The 20,631-nt window shown below is 29.9% G+C and overlaps 1 protein-coding gene across 4 annotated transcripts in view; it reads left to right on the top strand.

Annotated features, from left to right (window-relative positions):
- Positions 1-20,384, top strand: part of Tet (Ten-Eleven Translocation (TET) family protein) — a 302,732-nt gene extending 282,348 nt beyond the window's left edge. For 2 of the 4 annotated variants that reach the window (XM_067051282.1, XM_067051283.1), the window contains exons 4-22: positions 4,033-4,137; positions 4,376-4,441; positions 6,865-6,994; positions 7,745-7,852; positions 8,104-8,306; positions 8,417-8,604; positions 8,701-10,339; positions 10,424-11,114; positions 11,233-11,398; positions 11,556-11,730; positions 11,885-12,108; positions 12,254-12,440; positions 12,521-12,748; positions 13,892-14,046; positions 14,133-14,295; positions 14,694-14,847; positions 14,929-16,418; positions 16,706-16,837; positions 17,192-20,384. In XM_067051282.1, the coding sequence (XP_066907383.1) occupies positions 4,033-4,137; positions 4,376-4,441; positions 6,865-6,994; positions 7,745-7,852; positions 8,104-8,306; positions 8,417-8,604; positions 8,701-10,339; positions 10,424-11,114; positions 11,233-11,398; positions 11,556-11,730; positions 11,885-12,108; positions 12,254-12,440; positions 12,521-12,748; positions 13,892-14,046; positions 14,133-14,295; positions 14,694-14,847; positions 14,929-16,418; positions 16,706-16,837; positions 17,192-17,551 (6,564 nt within the window). In that variant the 3' untranslated portion in view covers positions 17,552-20,384. The remainder of the gene's footprint in view (positions 1-4,032; positions 4,138-4,375; positions 4,442-6,864; positions 6,995-7,744; positions 7,853-8,103; positions 8,307-8,416; positions 8,605-8,700; positions 10,340-10,423; positions 11,115-11,232; positions 11,399-11,555; positions 11,731-11,884; positions 12,109-12,253; positions 12,441-12,520; positions 12,749-13,891; positions 14,047-14,132; positions 14,296-14,693; positions 14,848-14,928; positions 16,419-16,705; positions 16,838-17,191) is intronic. The other 2 variants (XM_067051285.1, XM_067051284.1) reach the window with 2 other exon arrangements.
- The last annotated feature ends 247 nt before the right edge of the window (positions 20,385-20,631 follow it).

The following is a 20,631-nucleotide window of genomic DNA, read 5'->3' as shown; positions in this document are numbered from 1 at the left end:
TATATAAAATATTCAGCAGCGAATCAAAGACGGAAGAGAAGATTTATTCAGGGCTATCTCGAATCTATGATTACCGTCTCAAGGAAATTCCCTTTGTTAAATTTCTATCTTATCGCGTTATAGCGTAAACACTATCATTTTTATTAATGTACTACAGAATACATAAAAAATCAAACCTACATTTTTTGTTTTTCTTGCATTCAACAAAAGGATTTAAAGGAACGAATTTGACCCTTTCTAATTTCAAATACATTTCTTCTGAGACAATTTTCAGTGAGCGAACAAATTGGTAAACAAAAATACTTGGATTTTTAATTTGGAAATTTAATTTTCATCTTGATGAAAATTATAGAATATGTTGTAATATATTTTTTTATTGCCTTTAATATCACTTTAATCAATTATGAGTAATAAATTTACGTATTTTACTTATTTGTCTACTACGTCAATAAAATTTAGTAGATATTTAGATATTCTGCCAGTTACTTAAGTAATACCGCCTTCTTTCTTCATCGATATTAAAAATAAAATAAACTTTTTATCTTGACCGTTATTCAGTATTAATGAAAAAGAGCTTGTTGAGTGATCTGCTTAGTCAGGAAACTAATGTAAATTTTTAAATCGGCAAAAAATATCAAGGCTGTCAACTCAACAAATTTCTATTTAGTGGTAACTAATTCTTTTTTTATATATACGAACTATAGCAATAATTTTAATTTCTATCTATTATTCAATTATTTTATTTTATTTAAATGGTAAAAAATAATTTTATTACTAAAAAGCAATAAAAACTTTTTTATTAAAAACCATTTTTCTCAGATAAAGATATTATTGTTTTTCAAGGAATTTTATTTATTCCTCTTAAATTTCTACTGGTGACTTAAAGTTTAAAAATTGGTAATATTATTTCTATGAATTATCATCTAGTATTATCAATGAGCCATTTTTATTTTTTTTATCTATTATTTAAGTTGTTTTAACAGAAGTTTAAACTAACAAAAAATAAATAAACAATTAGATTAAACAAATTTTCTTAATTAAGACAATATTTGGCTTTTATTTTTGGTTTGATTGACTCGTTTTAATCAGCATTCAAATGAGTACTAGACATTATTTACTGGATAAATAAATTAGTTAGAGCATAGTGCAGACCACGATGTCTCCCGAAATACCATGTTTGGTTCATCAGTCTAAAGAGCCTTATTATTTAAACAGTAATAATGACGGATAATTTGCTATTTGTTAATCAATTACATAGATAAATATCATTTTTTGACAATATAATATTTTTAACGACATCTATAAGGACTCATCATCCAATCCTGAGCAATAAATACTCGTGACGTGATAGGATGCGTACGTTCATTCCCTCACGTACTCCAGAAGACTACAAAATGTGATGTGAATTTAAACTTTTTTTTCCTTTGGCTCCTTTCTGTCTGTACTTTTATTGTTCATTATTTTTTTAATGGGCAACAACATCGGGTTTCATTGTTTCATCTCGCGTTTTATTGGTTCATGTTTTTATATTCGATTCCTATTATGTGAAAAGTTTCTGCCTAGTAGATCATTATAGCTTCCTCACAATTTTCATAATGTACGGATGAAAAAACTGTATTCTTCAAATGGGATAGTGAAAACTAGTAAATTTAATACTATTTCATGTTATTAATTAAATTTTGAAGAGTGATAAAACTAAACACGTAACTTATTAATTTTATTGAAACTGAGCATAAAATATTTTAAAATAAAATCTGAGTAGTAATAAAAGTAAATATTACATCAATTTAAATTGTGAATGGGCCACCTGTTAGTTTCATAATTTGTGCCTCTTTTTAAAATATTGGTGTATTAAGGAATTACGTTTACGCATGCGTAAGAGAAAGTAATTGATTTTTTCCACATTTTGCAAGAACACTAACTCTACCTCAATTAGTGAGAAAGCTGTGTATTAAAAATTAAAAATAGGAGTTAAAAGTTTGCGTTCGGTGATCTTCGGCAAAGATCGGTCCGTAACCGGGAAATTGGTCACAGGTTGACCGGCCTTAGACTACGGCACGTGTAGACCACTGACTGGAAATTGGATGAAGACTTTCATCATTTTCATTGCAGTGATTTTATTGAAAATAAAGAACTTGATTTTTTTTCTAAAATATTAACATTTTAAATAAGCCTATATTAAATATTAATCTTCAAATATTAAAAATACTACTGGAAAGCATAAAAAGTGAAACTCATTAATTATACTAATCTGCGAAAAGAAATCAATGATCTGTATTGCCATTACATATACATTCCCTTGAGAAAAAAATAATATACATGCTAATAAAAATATCAAAAATAAAAATATTGTGTTAAATTACTTGCCCCGTGTGAATGACATATTGTCCAGTCTCTGACTGTTAATATTATATCGATTTTGTAATGTGTTACTGTATTTTTTTTACTTTACGATCTTTTTAATCTCTGATCGTGGATGAAACCATTAATCGGCCCCCATTTTGCAATAAAAAGTAAAACTTTGTACTTATTAAAAAAACTCTGGGAAATAATATATATGAGTAGTAAAGTAGAACGTATTAACAATATACACAATATATTCGATAATAATTGACAGATTTCCATGAATTTTTGTTTTATAAGCAGTTCAGATAATTTTCACATTATTACTACAATATTGATAAAAAATGTATACTTTTTAATCCCTGCTAAAATATGTATTGGTTTTTTTCACAGATTTTTTTTCTCAGCGATTTATTGCAAGCACAGGATGTCCGATTGCGTCCACAGGTATCTGGGACCGAAATCCTAAAAAAATATTATCTTTTCTATTTTTTCTTTTTAATTTAAGATTTAAGGATAGTGATTCAAAAATATTTTTTTTGTTTTCCTCTATCTTCATAAATGCCCGAGATATAGAATAATAAAAATTGAAATTTCACTAATTATACGTAATATCTATTTTGTTATACTGGATCATTGGATTGGCCGTGTGTATCAATGGAATATGGTCCGGTTGCGGTCAAATAAAACTCTAATAGTAATAACTATTTTAATCCCTATCTATTTTGTTAGTTTGTACAAATTGTACAAAGTCTAAAACATCTTTTTCATGTCTTCTTTATTAGCCTAAATCATAAGCTCTCCGTCATAGTATAATTTTGAAAATAAGTGGAATATGTTTTCAAAATTAACCACATCATTTAGTCAAGGTTTGTTTTATACGCTGTAAAAATGGACTTGGACACACGCCAACCACTGCTAAACCACAACGATAATATTGATGTTTCTAAGACATACGGGAAATGTATTCATTTATATGAAATTATCACTTATAAATATTAGTCAAAAATTATATCACTGATAGATTAGATACTAGAACCTGAAGGAGATGGAGGCGAATTTATACATTAAAAAAATATCCCTTTTACAGGACCCTACCTTTCTTCCTCAAGGCCTTCCAAATTGAGAATAATACCCAACCCAAAGTTCACATGCTCTTAAGTTCAGATTTCCCGATTAATGAATTAACAATTTATAAATGATCACTATAATTCTTGATCCATGATTAAATATATTCTTTTTATTTTTGTGCCAGTTAAGTATGATGATAATTCAATTAAATCTTATCAAATGTATTCCAACATTTTGATGATAATATTTATAAAATTTTTAATACTTATTTGATTTTTCTTACTGAAACTAAAAATGTGGTTTATTTTTATGAATAAATATTGATTAAAAAATAATTAATTAGTATTTGATTCCCCAACAATATTACTTTAATATTCCCAATCCTGGTAATAGTATTACCCATTGATAAAATCCTAAAATACAAATGAGAATACCTATGAGCTTATAGTTATCACAAGAAAATAACTAAATTATTGTTAATTATAATATTTATAATACATAATTAAAATTATTAACCTCTGATTTTAACAATTGTATGACTACAAATATTTTTTTAATATTTATTTCATTAATAATTTACTTTTCTTTTTATAATTAATTAATTTTTTTGTTTTATAGGGCTACAGAAAAGTCGCGACTCCCAGAAGCCCTGCTCATACTTCGAACCTCCAATTAAATGGTGTAGTAGACAGCAATATGATGACAACCATACCAGACCACACGGTAAGTCAAGTTTGATTTTTATTTGTAAAAAAATTTCAAATTAATAAAAGCTACTAAACAAATGTAATAATTTTTAAAATGGTTAATGTAACTAAATAAAGCCCATTATAAACTTATGCGGAGTTAAGGCCCATCAATTGAACGTCTGAAATTTTTTAGAGATATTCACTTACTTATATTTGATAGAGATATAAATCTCTCAATGTGTAAGTGAGTTTTGGTAAATTCATTGTTTCAGACTGTGCGTGGTGAGACCAAATTGGATACACCTCCAAGTCGCCTACCAGGAGGTCTTCCTTCAATTGTAAATATTTTATTCTCTATCTTCCTAACACCTTTAATAATATTTGCACTGATTAAAATATATCTAATCTGAAAATGAAGGGAGGTATTGATTTCGGGACAGTAGAATCACATCTAAAATGATTTCATTTTTATTAACACTTATCATGTAGTGTAAATGAAGATAATTTAGTCTAAGAAGGTGTAACTTATAATAAAAACAAAAAGGTATTTAGGCACCTTATTCCTAATATTTTTCGTATTTTTCTGTAGGGTAACACAAACATGGACTAAAGTTTTTGAAACTGTTAATACAACGACAAATTCTATTTCATTTTAAAAGTTATTAATGTTTCAAAAAAATATTGAAAACTTTCAATTATTCAGTTCTTAAAAGTTTTAAATATTTATGTTTTGTTGTAGGTCTCCTTCATATTTGAATGGTTTTTATCTAGTTTAGTTTGGTTTAATGGTTGAATTTATGGTGGATCCTAATAACTTACTATCATGGATACAATTTTAGGAATATTATTGAGGCTTAAGTTTAATGATATTTTGTAAATTGACAGAGTAGAATAAAATTTAGCTATTTAATATTTTGTCCAATTTCCAATTTTTTATTTTTCATAGACATGCAAGACTTGTTGAATACAGGGAATAAAATCAAAATTATAGGCCTATGTAAATCCTATTGAGGGTATCGAATATCGAAAAATTTATCAGCATGTTCTATTTATACATAACATTAATTTTGATTTATTTTCTTATTATTACATTAGTATAATATTATTTTTAAAAAAAATAATGTTTCACTATCTTTATAGTTGGTTGAATATAATCATCTATTCAATGAGAAAGAGTGGTTGAATAGTTTGGTTGTAAATTTATTTGTGATCATTAAACCCTCTATTAATGTAGGCTTTATAGTCAATATTATTATGATCTATAATAAATAAAATTAATTTTGACCATTAATTTATTCATTTAATACATTTATTAAACATAAAACAAATCTCAATAAAATATATTTATATGTCTAATTTAGTAATATTTTTAGTTCAATTATTGTGAATTAGTTAGGCTGTGTTGGTTTGATTTGTATTTGCTTAAGGGGGAAGGAGGGCGTACCTGGGAAAGAGCTGCATTGATCCACCTCTCAGATTAAACTTTTCCTAATTTAAATCTCAACTTCAAATTTATTGGAATTATTTTCTTTACTATATTACATTTTTTTCTTTTTTAAAATTCAACTACAGTTAATTAATTAGTAGCAATAATTTTTATGAATTTTAATATCCAAATTTATGTTAATGAGGAAAATTACCGTTTTTAGAAATGTATTAAGTTATTTTTTAAAAAATAATATACTAACCAAACATAACTAAAGATAACATGGAAGAATGCAAAAATATTTTCTAATTTCTTTACTATTAGTTGTTTACTCGGACTTAAAAAATAAATAAGGTAAAAAAAATATTTAAAAAAAAATCTGTAGTTCAGCTCAGGTAGCATTCCTTTAAATGTGACAAGGCTTTATGACTTTGTAAATCATGCCTTAAATATAGTAAATTAAAAGTATTTTGCCAGAAAAGCTTTGGGTTAAGAGTGGTTAAATGTCTAAATTGTTTTTAGAAAATATAACCTGCCTCACTCAAGGCCACTATGAGTTCTCCAAGTTCCATTCAGAGAAAATATACCTACTAAGTAGAAATAACAAAAAAAAAATTTTTATAGCTTAAATAAATAACATTTTATCCATTTTAGTCTCAAAACATTTTTATTCCTTTATAAATCTGACGTTACAGACAATTCGGCCACCCTCAAGGACAATCTTAATACAATTTTAGAACCAAATCATTTAAAAAAAAAATATGGTCTGTATAGCTACCAAAAAAGAAAAAAATTATATATATTATAATTTCTTTTATATAGTAGATTTCAATGGCATCTATAAAAATTATATAAAAAAAGTATTATACAGCACTTTCCCTGCGAACAAAAAAGATATTTTATTCTATAATTTTCAATATGGCTCACATCAAACTAACAGTATCACTAGAAAGTGAAATTAATATTTCTTCTAACTTTCAGATAGAAATAAATATATTAATAAAAGTAGTCGGACAGGAGAAATTTCTTGTCTACCTTAATATTTTATAAACTTATAAGAGAATTAATTTTTTACTGATTTTGATTCTTCATAATTCTTTTTTAGAAAAACATGTGATAAACTTCTAGTAAGGCTTCAATTGCCTAGAGGGTTTAAAATTATATTCTTCAATTGCCTTCTTATTTTAAAATAAAAATTTATAACTTATTTGGTTTAAATTTTCAGTGGCTGCTTACAAACTAAACCATCATTACACTAAATTTGTATTTTGCTTGCTACCAGAAAAAATTGTTTTTAAGAAAAAATATTTATTAAATATTTTTTTCATTTTTCAGACTGGCAGTACAGTACCTCTTTACCCAGGCGGAGGTCAACCAACTATTGAAAATAGCTTCACCCCTCTAAGGGAGCACAGGTTTCCGAACTCAGTTTGGCAACCGAATCCATCAGATCCTAGTACACTAGGTAAATATTTTAACTTAGCATTTCTACATTGTAATTTTATTCTAATTTTAAATTAATTCATTCTCTGTGATGCTATTAATAGTTTTATGGTATAATTGATTTGATACCTGTGTCTTCTGGGTAGAATGTTTGCTACAACCTAGCATTTCAGAGGAAAGAATTATATCAATCATAATTCTCAAATAAAATAAACTGAGAGGTTTATAGTACATTTTCTTTTCCATTATCAAAAAAGCAAAAACAAATGTTCAATCTGGTTTAAAGAGTTCATTAAGTAGTCAAATTCTAAACCTTATGGAACATATTTAAGATTCAATTTACATCAGCATCATTAAGTATTATATTATCAAATAGGGCACTAGATAGGTTCAGGAATTAATTGGTAATATAGGTTATTCTATTGCACCAATAGCAACAACTAGCAACACCCCGTACATAGAATGATCTTTATTTCTAGACATTATGACACATTCTAGCACATCTTACTAATTTTGCTTACGGATATATTAGTAAAATCGTTAGGACCCATCGCAAGGCTGATCGCTTTGTCACTTCACTGGTTCACTTAGTACTTTAGAGATGTGGCTTAAGGCTTATTATAATTATTATCAGGTTGAAGAAATCAAGATCAAACTAATTCTCATTTTTATTACAATGAATACTAAGTATTTAATTAAAAAAATGATTAATGTATATAGGTAGAAAATGCTTCTATTTACTTAATTGATATATTTTGTTTAATTATTCTAGGAACATGGAATCCTCAAGGGCAGTTCATACAACAGATTCCCCCTCACCAAATAGACGAGTTAAGATATCCACAATACTCAGTCACCAGCTATCCTCAGACTACTCCAGGTAATTTTCATTAAAAAATCTACTTGAACATTAGTTGACCTAAACTACCATAATTTGATTGTATCAAATCATCCATCTTTTTTATAACAATACCTATAGATGAAAAGAAAATTTATGAGTCATTAAAAAAAAAAATAGTCAATAATGAATTTCAATGATTTTTATTTAAAAGCCTACAAATTTGAAATGATGTATTCACCTTACATATATAATGGTATGTTTTATTTTCATGAAAATTATTTTTAATTCAGTTGTAGGATACCAACAAGGATCTTTTGTACAAACAAATGGAGCAGTGTATAGCAATACAGCTCAACAGGCCCAACCTTCACCTCATAGTTTGCACAACGGAAATTCTAGAAGTACCCCAACTCTAAATGGCAATCTGGATTATGTCGATCAGTCACCCAGACCATCTGAATTTATAAATGGCACTTACACCCATTCATCTCAGGTATACTAATAATGATAATTAAATATTTTGTCCAACACTTAGCTTATTCATTTAATTTAATGAATAAAAGCATTAAAATAAAAATGTCTAAATGCAGTAAAATGTTTTAGGATGTTATGGCACCACCTACTTCATCGACGCCAACCAGTAGGTGTGGTTCAGCTCAACTTGATAGCACTGAAGGAAAGTACACAAATCCCCCAACTCCCACCACCCCTAGCAACCAGGGAAACGCGATGCCTGGATACCCACATCAAATCCCTCCCCAGTCACCACAGAGTTCACTCAACTCTAGTGGGTAAGTAAAAATTACATTGCTCTAAGAAATTTTTTTAATCTATGCAATTAAACCTTTCTTTCCTCATAAAATTTATTCTTTTTGAATTTTTTTTAGGTATCCAGGGCAAGAAAATAATTCGTCAATTAATAAAGGGGAGCAGCAAGCGACTCGAAACGTTTGGAGTAGAAGTAGTAGTACAAATAGTTTACACAATGATGTTGAAAAATCACCCAGTGCTAATAAAGATACATGGTTAAATAATCAGATAGATGGTAGTAGACAAATGATTTGGAAGAATAGTGAAGATCATTTCCAAAATATGAACAGTCAGCAAAGTGAATGGTGTTCTGATCCTAACGATAGCACTAAAAATTCAACTGATGGCCATAAACAAGAATCCTGGCCAGGAAAAGAAGAATCCAAAACCTCTAATTCAAGTAGAGAAGAAAAATGGTCACAAGAGTCTGGTAAAAGTCCAATGACTTTACACCAGCAGGAACAACAAAGTCCTCAGCAAGAAAATGGAGGGCAAACACAGCAAGTCCATCATCAACAGGTACAGAGTTCACGTCAACAGCAATCAGGCCAACAAACCGTTCAGCAGCAACAAAGCCAAAAAAATGCCCAACAGCATAATCAGCAGTTGCACCAAATGTCTCAGCAACAGGGAACCACACAACATTCACCTCACCATTCTCAGCAACAGTCACCTCATCATTCTCAGCATCAAATTTCCCAACAACAATCTCCACATCATTCTCAACAACATCAAATTTCTCAGCAACAATCTCCACATCAGATGTCACAACAGCAGCAAATGTCACAACAAATTTCACAACAGCAGCAAATGTCACAACAACAACTTTCACAACAGAAGCAATTATCACAACAAATTTCACAACAGCAGCAAATGACACTGCAACAAAACCACCAAATTTCTCAACAACAGCAAATATCGCAGCCACAAAACCACCAAATATCTCAACAACAGCATCATCAGATGTCACCTCAACAACAGCATCATCAAATGTCTCCCCAACAAAAACATCAAATGTCTCCTCAGCAACAACAGCACCAAATGATTTCTCAACAGCAGCAGCAAATGACCCATCAACAGCATTTATTGCATCAACACCAACAACAACTTATGCAGCAGCAAAAACATCTTTCCCACCACCTTGCTCAACAGCAGCACCTTTCTCAACAACAAAATCATTTGCCTCAACATCAATTGCACCAACACCAGCAACAAATGCATATGTTCACTCACCATCAAATGTCTCAACATCAACAGGAACAGTTAGCGCAGCAACAGCAAATCGCTCAGCAGCAACAACATATTGCTCAACAGCAGAAACATCTTGTGTCACAGCAACAAATGGCTCAGAATAAGCTTAATGTTCTTGAAATGCAGCAAAATGCGCAACAAAACATTCACAACAATCGGCAGAACTTATGGTCAAATAACACTGATGGTGGAGCACAGATAATGAATAGTAGTGTAACTCAACAGAATTTACATTTATGGTCAAATGGTAATCACAATAACATGTGGTCCCAAGAAAGTAATCCTCAGCAGAAGCAGGTTCATAACCAACCTGAACCTTGGCCAAATGGACATTTTCATACAGGAAATCAACCTTCTCAGCAGCCCTCATCCAACTGGGCGAGTGATAAAAAGAGTGGAAAAGTTCCAGAAAGAGCGGAACTAAATAATCGACTGAAGACCATGATTTTGAACAAACAAAATCAGGTAATATAACATTTGTTCACTTTTAATATATCTTTAGCAATTATTTAAGGCATATAATTTATTTTTATATTCATTTTCTTTCAGGATTCCAAAAAGGCCGAAGATTCTCAAACTCAAAATGTCTATGAGGACCAAAAAAACTTGCAGAGTGTTTCAAGCGGGAATTTTTTAGTGAAAGGCCACCATCCTCAGAAGTTAGTTTCTGAGGGTGGTGGCGCCTGGGGCGAGAGCCCACAAAAATTTAATCAAAGCATTTCAGCAATGGAAAGCTTTGTAAAATACGCTACATCTATGGGAAGTCCTGACTTGAAACAGAACTGGAATGCTCAATCTTATTCCCATGCAAGTTACCAAAACTCTATTTCACACCAGATACCTCAAAATGGACTAGTCTTTACTCCTTCTAGCCATGAGTTGGACAGAAAAGTAATTCAACCTCAGCAAAGAACTCAAAATGGATCATTCCCTAACTGGTATCCAAACTATCAACTGCCATATGGTTACAATCATATGAATCATGTAAAACATGAAGCACTATGGTACCAAAAACAAGAACCTTGGGGAATGCAAACAGAATTTATATCAAGGGATCCAGAAAATAAGGATCTCATTCCGAAAATACCTTTTGGAATGGACCCACGATTAGATGAACCGATTGAGAAGATTGATGAGGAAGATGGTGTTCTAAAAAAAATGCAAGCCAAGTATGTTTATTACGGAGATGGAGGTCCTGTCAGTGTGAGAAGTTCTCCGGGTCCATGGTGTTGTAGACAAGGTTTGAAACTATTTCTAATAATATCAATGAATGTAATAATTGTGTCATTTAAAAAAAATTAATTATTTTTATGATCTCCTCTTACTTATATTCATAATTGTTTTATTATTTGTGGCAGGAGGAACTGAAAAGCCTACTCCTGAACATATAAAAGATGGATGTTGTCAGGGTTACCAAACACAAGATGAAATCCTTGATTCTGACAAAGAAGTGAAAAAAGAATTAGATTTAAGTAGCAAACCTGAACACATGACCGTCAAGGAATATGTAGATTACTTAGAAAGGTAAAATATAATCACTTAAGATTTTGTAGTGTTCATTTTTCAACATTTATTTCATATTCGCTGCTGTTTCACACTCAAATATTTTTCATTTAAATTTTTTCATAATACCATTAATAATTCTTTGTTTTAATAATTTTGAATTTGTAACTTCTTGTAGGCTTCGAAACAATAGGACTGAAATTCCAAATTGCCATTGCTTTCCACCTGATCAATGCCCGCCTGAACCCGGATCTTATTACACACATCTTGGTTCAGCCTCAACATTAGAAGAACTTAGAACAAATATTGAAAGCAGAAGTGGTTTGAAAGGAAATGCAATTAGAGTAGAAAAGGTAATTACAATATTTACTTGATGTCGTAATAATAATATATGTTTAGTATTTTAACATCTGATGATTAACATTAATCACTAATTAGTTTATTTAATTTAAGATTAATCAATATTAGCTTTTCTTGACATGTTCATTGAGGTTTTGATTATTTTAGATTGTTTACACTGGAAAAGAAGGAAAGACAACTGCTGGGTGCCCTTTGGCTAAATGGATAATCAGAAGAGGAGGCTTAGAGGAAAAAATCTTGATGATTGTTAAGAACAGGAAAGGTCACACCTGTTCGACAGCATGGATAGTTGTTGTTGTAGTTGCCTGGGAAGGTGTTGCTTCCCAGGAAGCTGATTCAATTTACTCATTGCTGACAACAAAACTAAACAAGTTAGTTTTAATTTTTCCTTTAATAACGAACTACTATTAATTCAATAAAGTTTAATGAAAATTAGTGACTTATTGCCTTTTTTGTATCGAACAACTGTATGAACTTAAATTCTTTTGATTATAAAATTAATTGTTTTCATTCTAGATTTGGAGTTCCAACTACTAGGCGGTGCGCTACAAATGAACCGAGAACATGTGCATGCCAAGGTTTGGATTTAGCAACTTGTGGATCTTCTTACTCTTTTGGTTGTTCCTGGTCAATGTATTATAATGGCTGTAAATATGCAAGAAGTAAAGTAGTCCGAAAATTCAGGCTTTCAGTAAGATCAGAGGTAAGAGTCAGTGACAGTTTTTAAGATTGTTCTTTCTCTTTTATTTCTGTTCTAATTTTTATTATTGACATAAATTTTAGGAGCAGGATATTGAAGATAAAATGCAGAAGCTAGCAACTGATCTTGGGCCTTTGTATGAAAAGATGGCTCCTGATTCATTTCAAAACCAAATTGAATTTGAAAAGGAAGCAATAGCTTGCAGGTTAGGTTTAAAACCAGGCAGACCATTTTCAGGAGTAACAGCTTGCTTTGATTTCTGTGCACACGCTCATCGAGACGCACATAATATGAACAATGGTTGTACTGTGGTAAGAATGCTTGTTTAAGTATGTTTGAGGTTAAAGCAATGTTTGACATTATTCAAATCAATATTTGACATTATTGAAATCAATATTTATATAATTAAACAGGTCTACAAAAGGATACTTTTAAAAATTTGATTTAATAATTTTGGCTGATCTTTAAATTTTTTGATTGCTGACACTGAATAAAACTACATTTTCTTTTGTACAGATGTACAGATTTATCGCATATCCATGATATATAAAGCTAGTTTTGTTGAACAGAAGTCATGAAAATCTTTTATAGCTCCTATGATACTTAACTGATCAACTGATAATTTTTATGACATTGAAAGGACATTAAAACCATAACAATTGGCACAAATCAGACTCAGCCAGGTCAGTTTAAATTTATGATATAAGATGTATTGATTAAATATATTTGAATGACTCTTTATTGCCTTCAAATCTAGCAAATTTATAATTTATTCTTATCAGCTGAAAAGAGAAAACTTATCTTTCCAATGATACCAAAAACATTTGAATTTGGTCGAAGCATACTTGGGTAATGAAGGTTTCCAGTTGATCAAAGAGTATCAAATGTGCCATAAAATTCACTTTCTCCTACAATTCGACAATTTTTTTTCATACATATCATGGATTAGCAACATATCTGTGTGTGATGGAAGAAAACAATACCCATTTTCAGTTTTAGCACACCAAAGAATGTTATGACAAGCTAAAATCACCAAATCAATTTTATTTTATAGTTAATCCTATAAATCAATTTCATTTTATAGTTAATTAGTTAAGTCATGTAAGAGATTAATTTTTGTTTCTTTGAACTTATTCTCATTCATTCCTGACTTTTATTTATACTTTTTGATTATAGACTATGAATAGTCTCATTTAAATTTGTAAATTTTAAATTTTGCTATTATTTTCTCATCTGTTGTATCACATAAAATGTGCTTCATGTGACATATCTGAATATATAAGAAGTTAAGTTTGTCATAACTTTTCCACAAAAACAAGGGAAATGAAATCTCTCCAACAATAAGAAGTTTGTTTATGTGTAGCCATTAAATAAAGATGAAGATTATTATTTTTATTTTAAGGATAATACTATAAATTTTTTAAATTATTTTAATTGATTTATTTGGATTACAGGTTGTAACATTAACCAAACATAGAACACTTGCAAAGCCTGATGATGAACAATTACATGTTTTGCCTCTCTATGTAATGGATGACACCGATGAATATGGAAATCGTGAAGGACAGTTAGAAAAAATTAAAAACGGTTCTTTGGAGAGTTTAACAAAGTTTGTATTTGTATTTTTTATGTAATTTTAAAAAAGAAAAAGGGTCTGTTGGCAATGTGTTTATATTTGTATTTAATCTTTTATAGATTCCCATGTGAAGTAAGGGTTAGAGCTGTTCCTTTGACACCTTGCCGAAAACATGGAAAAAAACGGAAAGATGAAGAAGAGCATCAAAATTCAGCTAATGTAGTTAAGAATAGTAAAGATCCCAGTTCCCAAACAAGTTCCGATTTGCTACAAAGTTCTCAAGTAAGTAATAATATTTATGAAGGATTTAAAATGATAAGAATCTTATTCCTTAGAGTGTGAGATATGAATTTATATAATGTAATGTTTTATTTTAAAATATGTTTTAAAAGGAAAAATTGATCCTTATTCTTGTTAAATTTAATTACATAAACTTATCGTTTTGCTGATTAATGTAAAGATGAAAATTTAAAACTTAGTTTTATTTAATAATCACTTGACCGAAATCAAGCCATAACATTTTATGGATTTTCTTTGCTTAGTTTTTTCACCTTAAAGAAATGGTTAAATCACGAACAAAATAGTTCTTGTTAGCTGAAATATTTAAAAATGTCCATGTTTATTTATATCAATCACTTTTGTTAAATTAAACCCATTAATTAGTTTCTTTCACTTTTTAGGTTTCATCGACAGTAGTTGACAGCCCTGTACAAAGTCACCAAGGATGGGGAGGAGGCTATGCCCCCCAAACCTCAAGATCAAATGGTGTCCCAGTTGGTTTCAGTAATGCAAGATCCACTTTATCCTCCCCTAATCACCAAATAAATAATAAAAGTATGTCTTTCTTATTTTAGCTTTAATGTACACATATATATTTATTCAATGTAGATTAACTGTTCTTTTTTCTCTGGACAGGACAATATTCTCATGGTGAAGGAAGTTTCAGCTCCGAAAATGAAGTTAAAATCGATCCCGATAGCACAACAAACCATTTGAACAACCAAAATTTCAATCATACTCAATGGGATGAGAGATCTAACAGCCAAGTCTCCTGTAGCAATGGCCGATCCTCGAATTTTCAACCACCGTCACCTTATCAGCAAAGTCATCAAGCTTCACCAAAAACTAACAGTGCTATGTCTCCAATGCAAAATGATGGGTCAATCCGGGAAGACAAACAACAAAATTCTCCTTATAATACATCTCCAAACAATTCAGTATTCAGAGTACCAAAGGGAAGGCCACCATCAAGATCAAATCCTGGAACTCCCCAACCTACTTTTGAAAATTCTACCTACATTAAACCTCTCCCTGCACTTCCACCATTGGAACACAGGTTTGATCGCCCTAATTCTCCCATCAAGGATTGGGATAATGTACCTCAGAGTCCTGAAAGGTCTCCTAAAAACAATCAGTCTTTCATTGCACAAAATTCACCAGGATTTGTAAGGGAGCAAACTCAATCTTATACACCACAAAATTCACCTGGTGTTGTAAAAGAACAAAGTCAAGGTACGCAAACCATGAAACATAGCCCTAATCCTGAAAATTGTTCTCCACAATCTCGTAATCACAACGTAAATGGAAGCCCACATCAACCAATTGCTCAGAATGGTGAAAGTTCATCTCATAATAATCAAAACTGCAATAACCAATTCCCAAATTATCCTATGTACAACTCTAATGGATTTCATCAACCAATTAATAGAACCAGTTATATTGAGTGCAATAATAACCAATTCAATAACAGTGCACAGCCAGGCTACTATGATCATAATTATGGCACTACTCCTAATTATCATTATTATGAAAATTTTTCAAGTGATAATTACAATTCTGGACCACAAACTCCTGTCCATTTACACCATCATGAACAGCAATCTAGCTCTGGCACAAATGGTTATCTTTATCCAAATCAAGGGGCTGGTTTCAGGAATGGTTTTAAAAATGGAAACGATAATAACTTTCAAGGGAATCGGAAAGAAATCAATGGTAACAGTTATTCTTCTTCCTTTGAACCTTATAGAGGGGATAGAACAGGGACCCCTTCCACTCCACTTGCTATTCCAAATATCAAGAAAGAAAATAATCAGTGGCAATACTGTTCATCAAATTCTGAAAATTCTCCCAGCAATAACATTAAACAAGAAATGCAGATAAAAAGAGAAAAAGATGAGAGAAGTACTTCTCAATGTGAGCATCCATTTCGTGACTATCCAAGTGAGGGCTTTTCCCATATTCCTTCGAGAGGGAATTCTGTACAGCACTCGAGACCACCACCTTGGAGTCGTCCACTTGTCAGTCCTCCTTTCATCAAAGAAGAGATTGAACAGATGCATCATCCATCATTTGATCCTGATTTTCAATCAAATCATGTCCATCCACATCAGTCATTTGATTATCAAGTAAGTATAATCTTTATTTGCTTCTTGTGATAATTAAATTAATTGAACTATCAACTTATTTAATTAGGAAATAACAGCAGAAAAAATATACTGATTATATTTAATAATATATAAAATTATGAAGTATCCCTTTCATATTATTACATGGTTCTAATAGTACAATTTTGAAATAATAATTCACGTTTTTGTAAATTAATTTGTCTGATAGAACTATTGATTATGTTTAAACAATTTTTTATGTTATATACTTTTATATTTTGTAAAATTAATTATTGATGGTTTTTCAGGGGGTAGGAATGTACCAATTATCAGGATGGGACAGCTACGGACCGACTCCGTACCTACCAATGATAAAAGAGGCCAAACCTGAACCAATTGGCCAAGTGGCTGATTATATAGACAATGAAGAATGTTTTAAGGTAAATATCTCTAAAATCATAAAAACAATGTTAGTTATTTAATAGTCGTAGATTTTTGTTATCTTATGTAAATCTTTCAAAAATAGAAAATTTTAAAATCTTCTTATTTAATGGTTCTAATATACTTGTATATTAATTACTATAGAAATATACAGGCAGCCTCCTGATATAAGTTCGAGAACTGCCTGTATGTTTGTCTTAAATTCTCTTCATGGAAGTCCTAGTACTATACTATTCTGTTAAAAGTTTAATTAATAAAACTAAATCATTTTGTTAATATATAAGAAAAATTAGAACTTTGAAATTTAAAAATAAATTAATAATTGTTTAACCATTGCACATTTTTATTTACAGGATTCTCAGATGGGTGGTGTAGCAATAGCTCTGAGCCATGGATCAGTCCTATTTGAATGTGCCAAGCATGAACTCCACGCTACTACTGCACTCCATAAGCCCAATAGGCTTCAACCTACCCGCATAAGTCTAGTGTTTTACCAACACCGTAACCTGAATCGACCTGACCACGGTGCTAATGAATGGGAAGAGAAGATGAGGCTTAGAAAACTTGGAACTTTGTCTTCGAGCACACCTTCCAACAGTGTGAGCCCTCCCTCTCCCGCTGTTTTGAAGTCTCCAACTTACACTACTACAACCTGGACAACACTGTTTCCCATGCATCCATGTGTTGGAACTGGTCCTTATCAAAAGACTTAATTGTCAGTTTCCTATGAATGTGCAAGAATATTGTGAATAGGCATGATGTTTGAGATGCTATTTTTTAAAAGAAACGATATTTTTTTGTAAATTGGCCTACCATTGGACATTATAAACTGTTATAGAATTATAACGGTAGGTTTAGTTACTCGATTTTAATATTAGTATTTTTAGCTTCTCGATCAAAAAGGTCAATCGAGAGTACCAATATGGCTATAGTTTAGACATAGACCTATCTCAGTATTTTACTTTTTTGTGTATACTATTTATTTTATTTATTTATTTATTTAAATAATGTTAAAACTGTTATTGTTCATATTCGTTTTTTTCTTTTTGAGTTTTGTAGATTTTAAAAATTTTTAATTGTATGATTCGTTTATTGGTTCTACTCACTGCCTGCCTTACTGCCTGTTTGAAGCAGTATTACATATCGAACACTGCTCTGTGCTAGTCTCTGTTGTTTTTGACAGTTTTAATTGAGCAGAAAGTAATAATATTCACAATATATTTAAATATATTCCTATTTTAAAAAATAAAAAAAAGGTGATCTCAAAAGCACATGTCAATGCCAAATCACACTTTCTCAACTTTGCCAGAGCATTTGAAATAATAATTAATTTTGTTTAACATTTGTATATTATAATTTCTGTGTGTGATGTGTGAATGGATTTATTTATTATCGGGTGAATGTGATGTGAAAATCCAAACTTAGTTTGTAAGTAAACTTAGCATATAGTTTTTTAAGAAGATGCCAAATTTGTTCAGTTTTGTTTTCTGGATTTGTGACTTAACACATTCCTACTTATAAATAATATATATATTTATACATCAGGCTATGAACAATCTTTGTTAATTTTGTATGTCTCGATATAACTGCTTGTAAATTCTCTGTACATACTGGTATTTTTGTATCGGATTTCCCTGAATGTAGACTGGATATGAAACTTCAATTTTTTTCGAGTGGTGTTACAACACGAAAGGATATGAAAATCCTTAGTTTCTGCTAGTCCTTTAACATCACTGATTAGGTTAAATAAACCAACCCTCGAAAAGACTCAGAAGTCGCATAATGTATATACAGTAGCTTTGTAACATGTGTTTTTAGTGTTGACAATTTTATTTATTTTTATTATTTTTTTTTTTGTAACGATTTTAATGAAGTTTTTGGTTATAGTGATGTGGTTTAGAAATAAAGATGGCTTGTCCTTTATAAATTATATTTAATATACTCCCCCTGTACTGACTAGGATAAGTTGTATACTGTATAAAATATTGATTTTTATAAGCTATATAATTATCAGTTTGTTAATTTAATTTTAAATGGGGGATGTTTTTATAATTTAGTCCTTGCTCATTTTTTCACTATAATAAAAATACTATATCTAAATACAACATAATAAAAGTCAATCAAATGTGAATTTACATTAAGAAAGTAAACAATCAAATATTGTTTTTAATATTAGTATTACTGTTTTATGATCTGGACATTAGAAGCCGTAGAATCACTGCCAATGATAAATAAATAAAAATGAATCTTGTTAATTTCATAAATTATATTTAGGGACAATAATTTACTCATTTGTTTTATAAGTTAATACATTTTTTGAAAATGAGGAATTCTAATGTTCATATCATAGTAAAGTTAAAAGGGAAAAAACAGAAAAAAAAAAAAAAAAAAAAATCCATTGTACAATACACCTTCGTTAGAAATAGTGTTAAAAAGAATATAGATTATTTTCATGCTAATAAAAGGAAGTTAATGTTGTTACCTAGAGAAAAGAATTAAAAAGAAAAAAAATCATCTCATATACAATATCTTTTATACAAAAATAAGGAAATATTTTAAAAATAAAGCTTGCCTTGCGGAAAGATTACAAAAGATATTTTTTGAATAGGTATAAAAACGGAAGAAGAAAGCAATATATGTGTATTAGTGAATGTTATGTGAGGTGTCATGTGATGTTGCGTTCGTAATCGTACAAATATGTTAACGCTTCTACAAAGGGCGAGCTTCTCTAATCGAGTACAAAATAATTTTTGTTTTCTTTAATTGTTTCGCATTCAAAGAAAAAATAGTTCTTTTTCATTCTGAAATATTAAATTTTTTATATACCTTTTTTTTAAAAAAGACACTAGCCTAAAATAAATAATAAGAGGAGTTAAGAAAAAACTCTTAGAACAACAGTAGAATTTGAAATATATTTTTTGAATAACCAATTAGTAAAATTAAAATAAAAGAAAAAGAAAAAAAAAATCTTTAGGGGGAATATTTATAAGAGAAACTTTTTAAGCCAAATACTATTTAATACAGTATTTAGAGACTAAACATATTTAACTAAGTGATTAAAATTATATAAAAATGAAAAAGAATGTTCGGCATGAATGATAAAAGCAATCAGGGATAAATGAATTAATCAGCTCACTTTGTAAAAAAAAAATTGTGATTTTTGTAAAATGCCATTTTAAATATTTCTGCGAGTACAATTTTTGTATTTTTCAGTTCTTCAATGTGTCTTCCTTCATTTTAATCAATTTGTTATTGTCTGATTTTTGTCTGGACAAAATTTATATTGATTGTTTATTTTATTTTTTAAATTGATAATTTTGTAGTTTTTCTTAGTATATAGGTTTAGTAGTGCAACATTGTGAGAGGAAATGAATAGAGAGAAATTAGTCCCATATTGTCAATTGTTTTAAATGTGAATATACTACCACTTGAATTTGTGAATAACAATTGTGTTGTGATTTTTACCTTTAACCTTGGGTGACTTTTTACAATAAAAACATTGTAAGTATGCAATAAAAACTTATTCATATGCAACCAGACATGCAAAAATAAAAGTGTCAAAATATTCAATGATACAATGCAAAAATGAAATTATTATTTGTAATTTTAAGATTTTCAAACCCTATTAGAATCTCACATGAGGATATCATAACACAAGAAGGCAATCCTACCCAGCAAACCCTCCCAATTTAGAGATGGTCCTAAATCACTTTTGAAACATTAACTTAAAACGGGAAGAGGAGACTTAAGATAGTTAAATCTAGCAACATTTAAAAAGTGGCTAAAATTGAAA

The sequence above is a fragment of the Halyomorpha halys genome, unplaced genomic scaffold (genome assembly GCF_000696795.3).
Source record: "Halyomorpha halys isolate HHAL.00 unplaced genomic scaffold, Hhal_1.1 Scaffold706.1, whole genome shotgun sequence".
In the NCBI taxonomy this organism is placed as follows: domain Eukaryota; kingdom Metazoa; phylum Arthropoda; class Insecta; order Hemiptera; family Pentatomidae; genus Halyomorpha; species Halyomorpha halys.
Note: the sequence above shows the minus strand (reverse complement) of the source record. Positions and strands in the feature narration are given on the sequence as shown.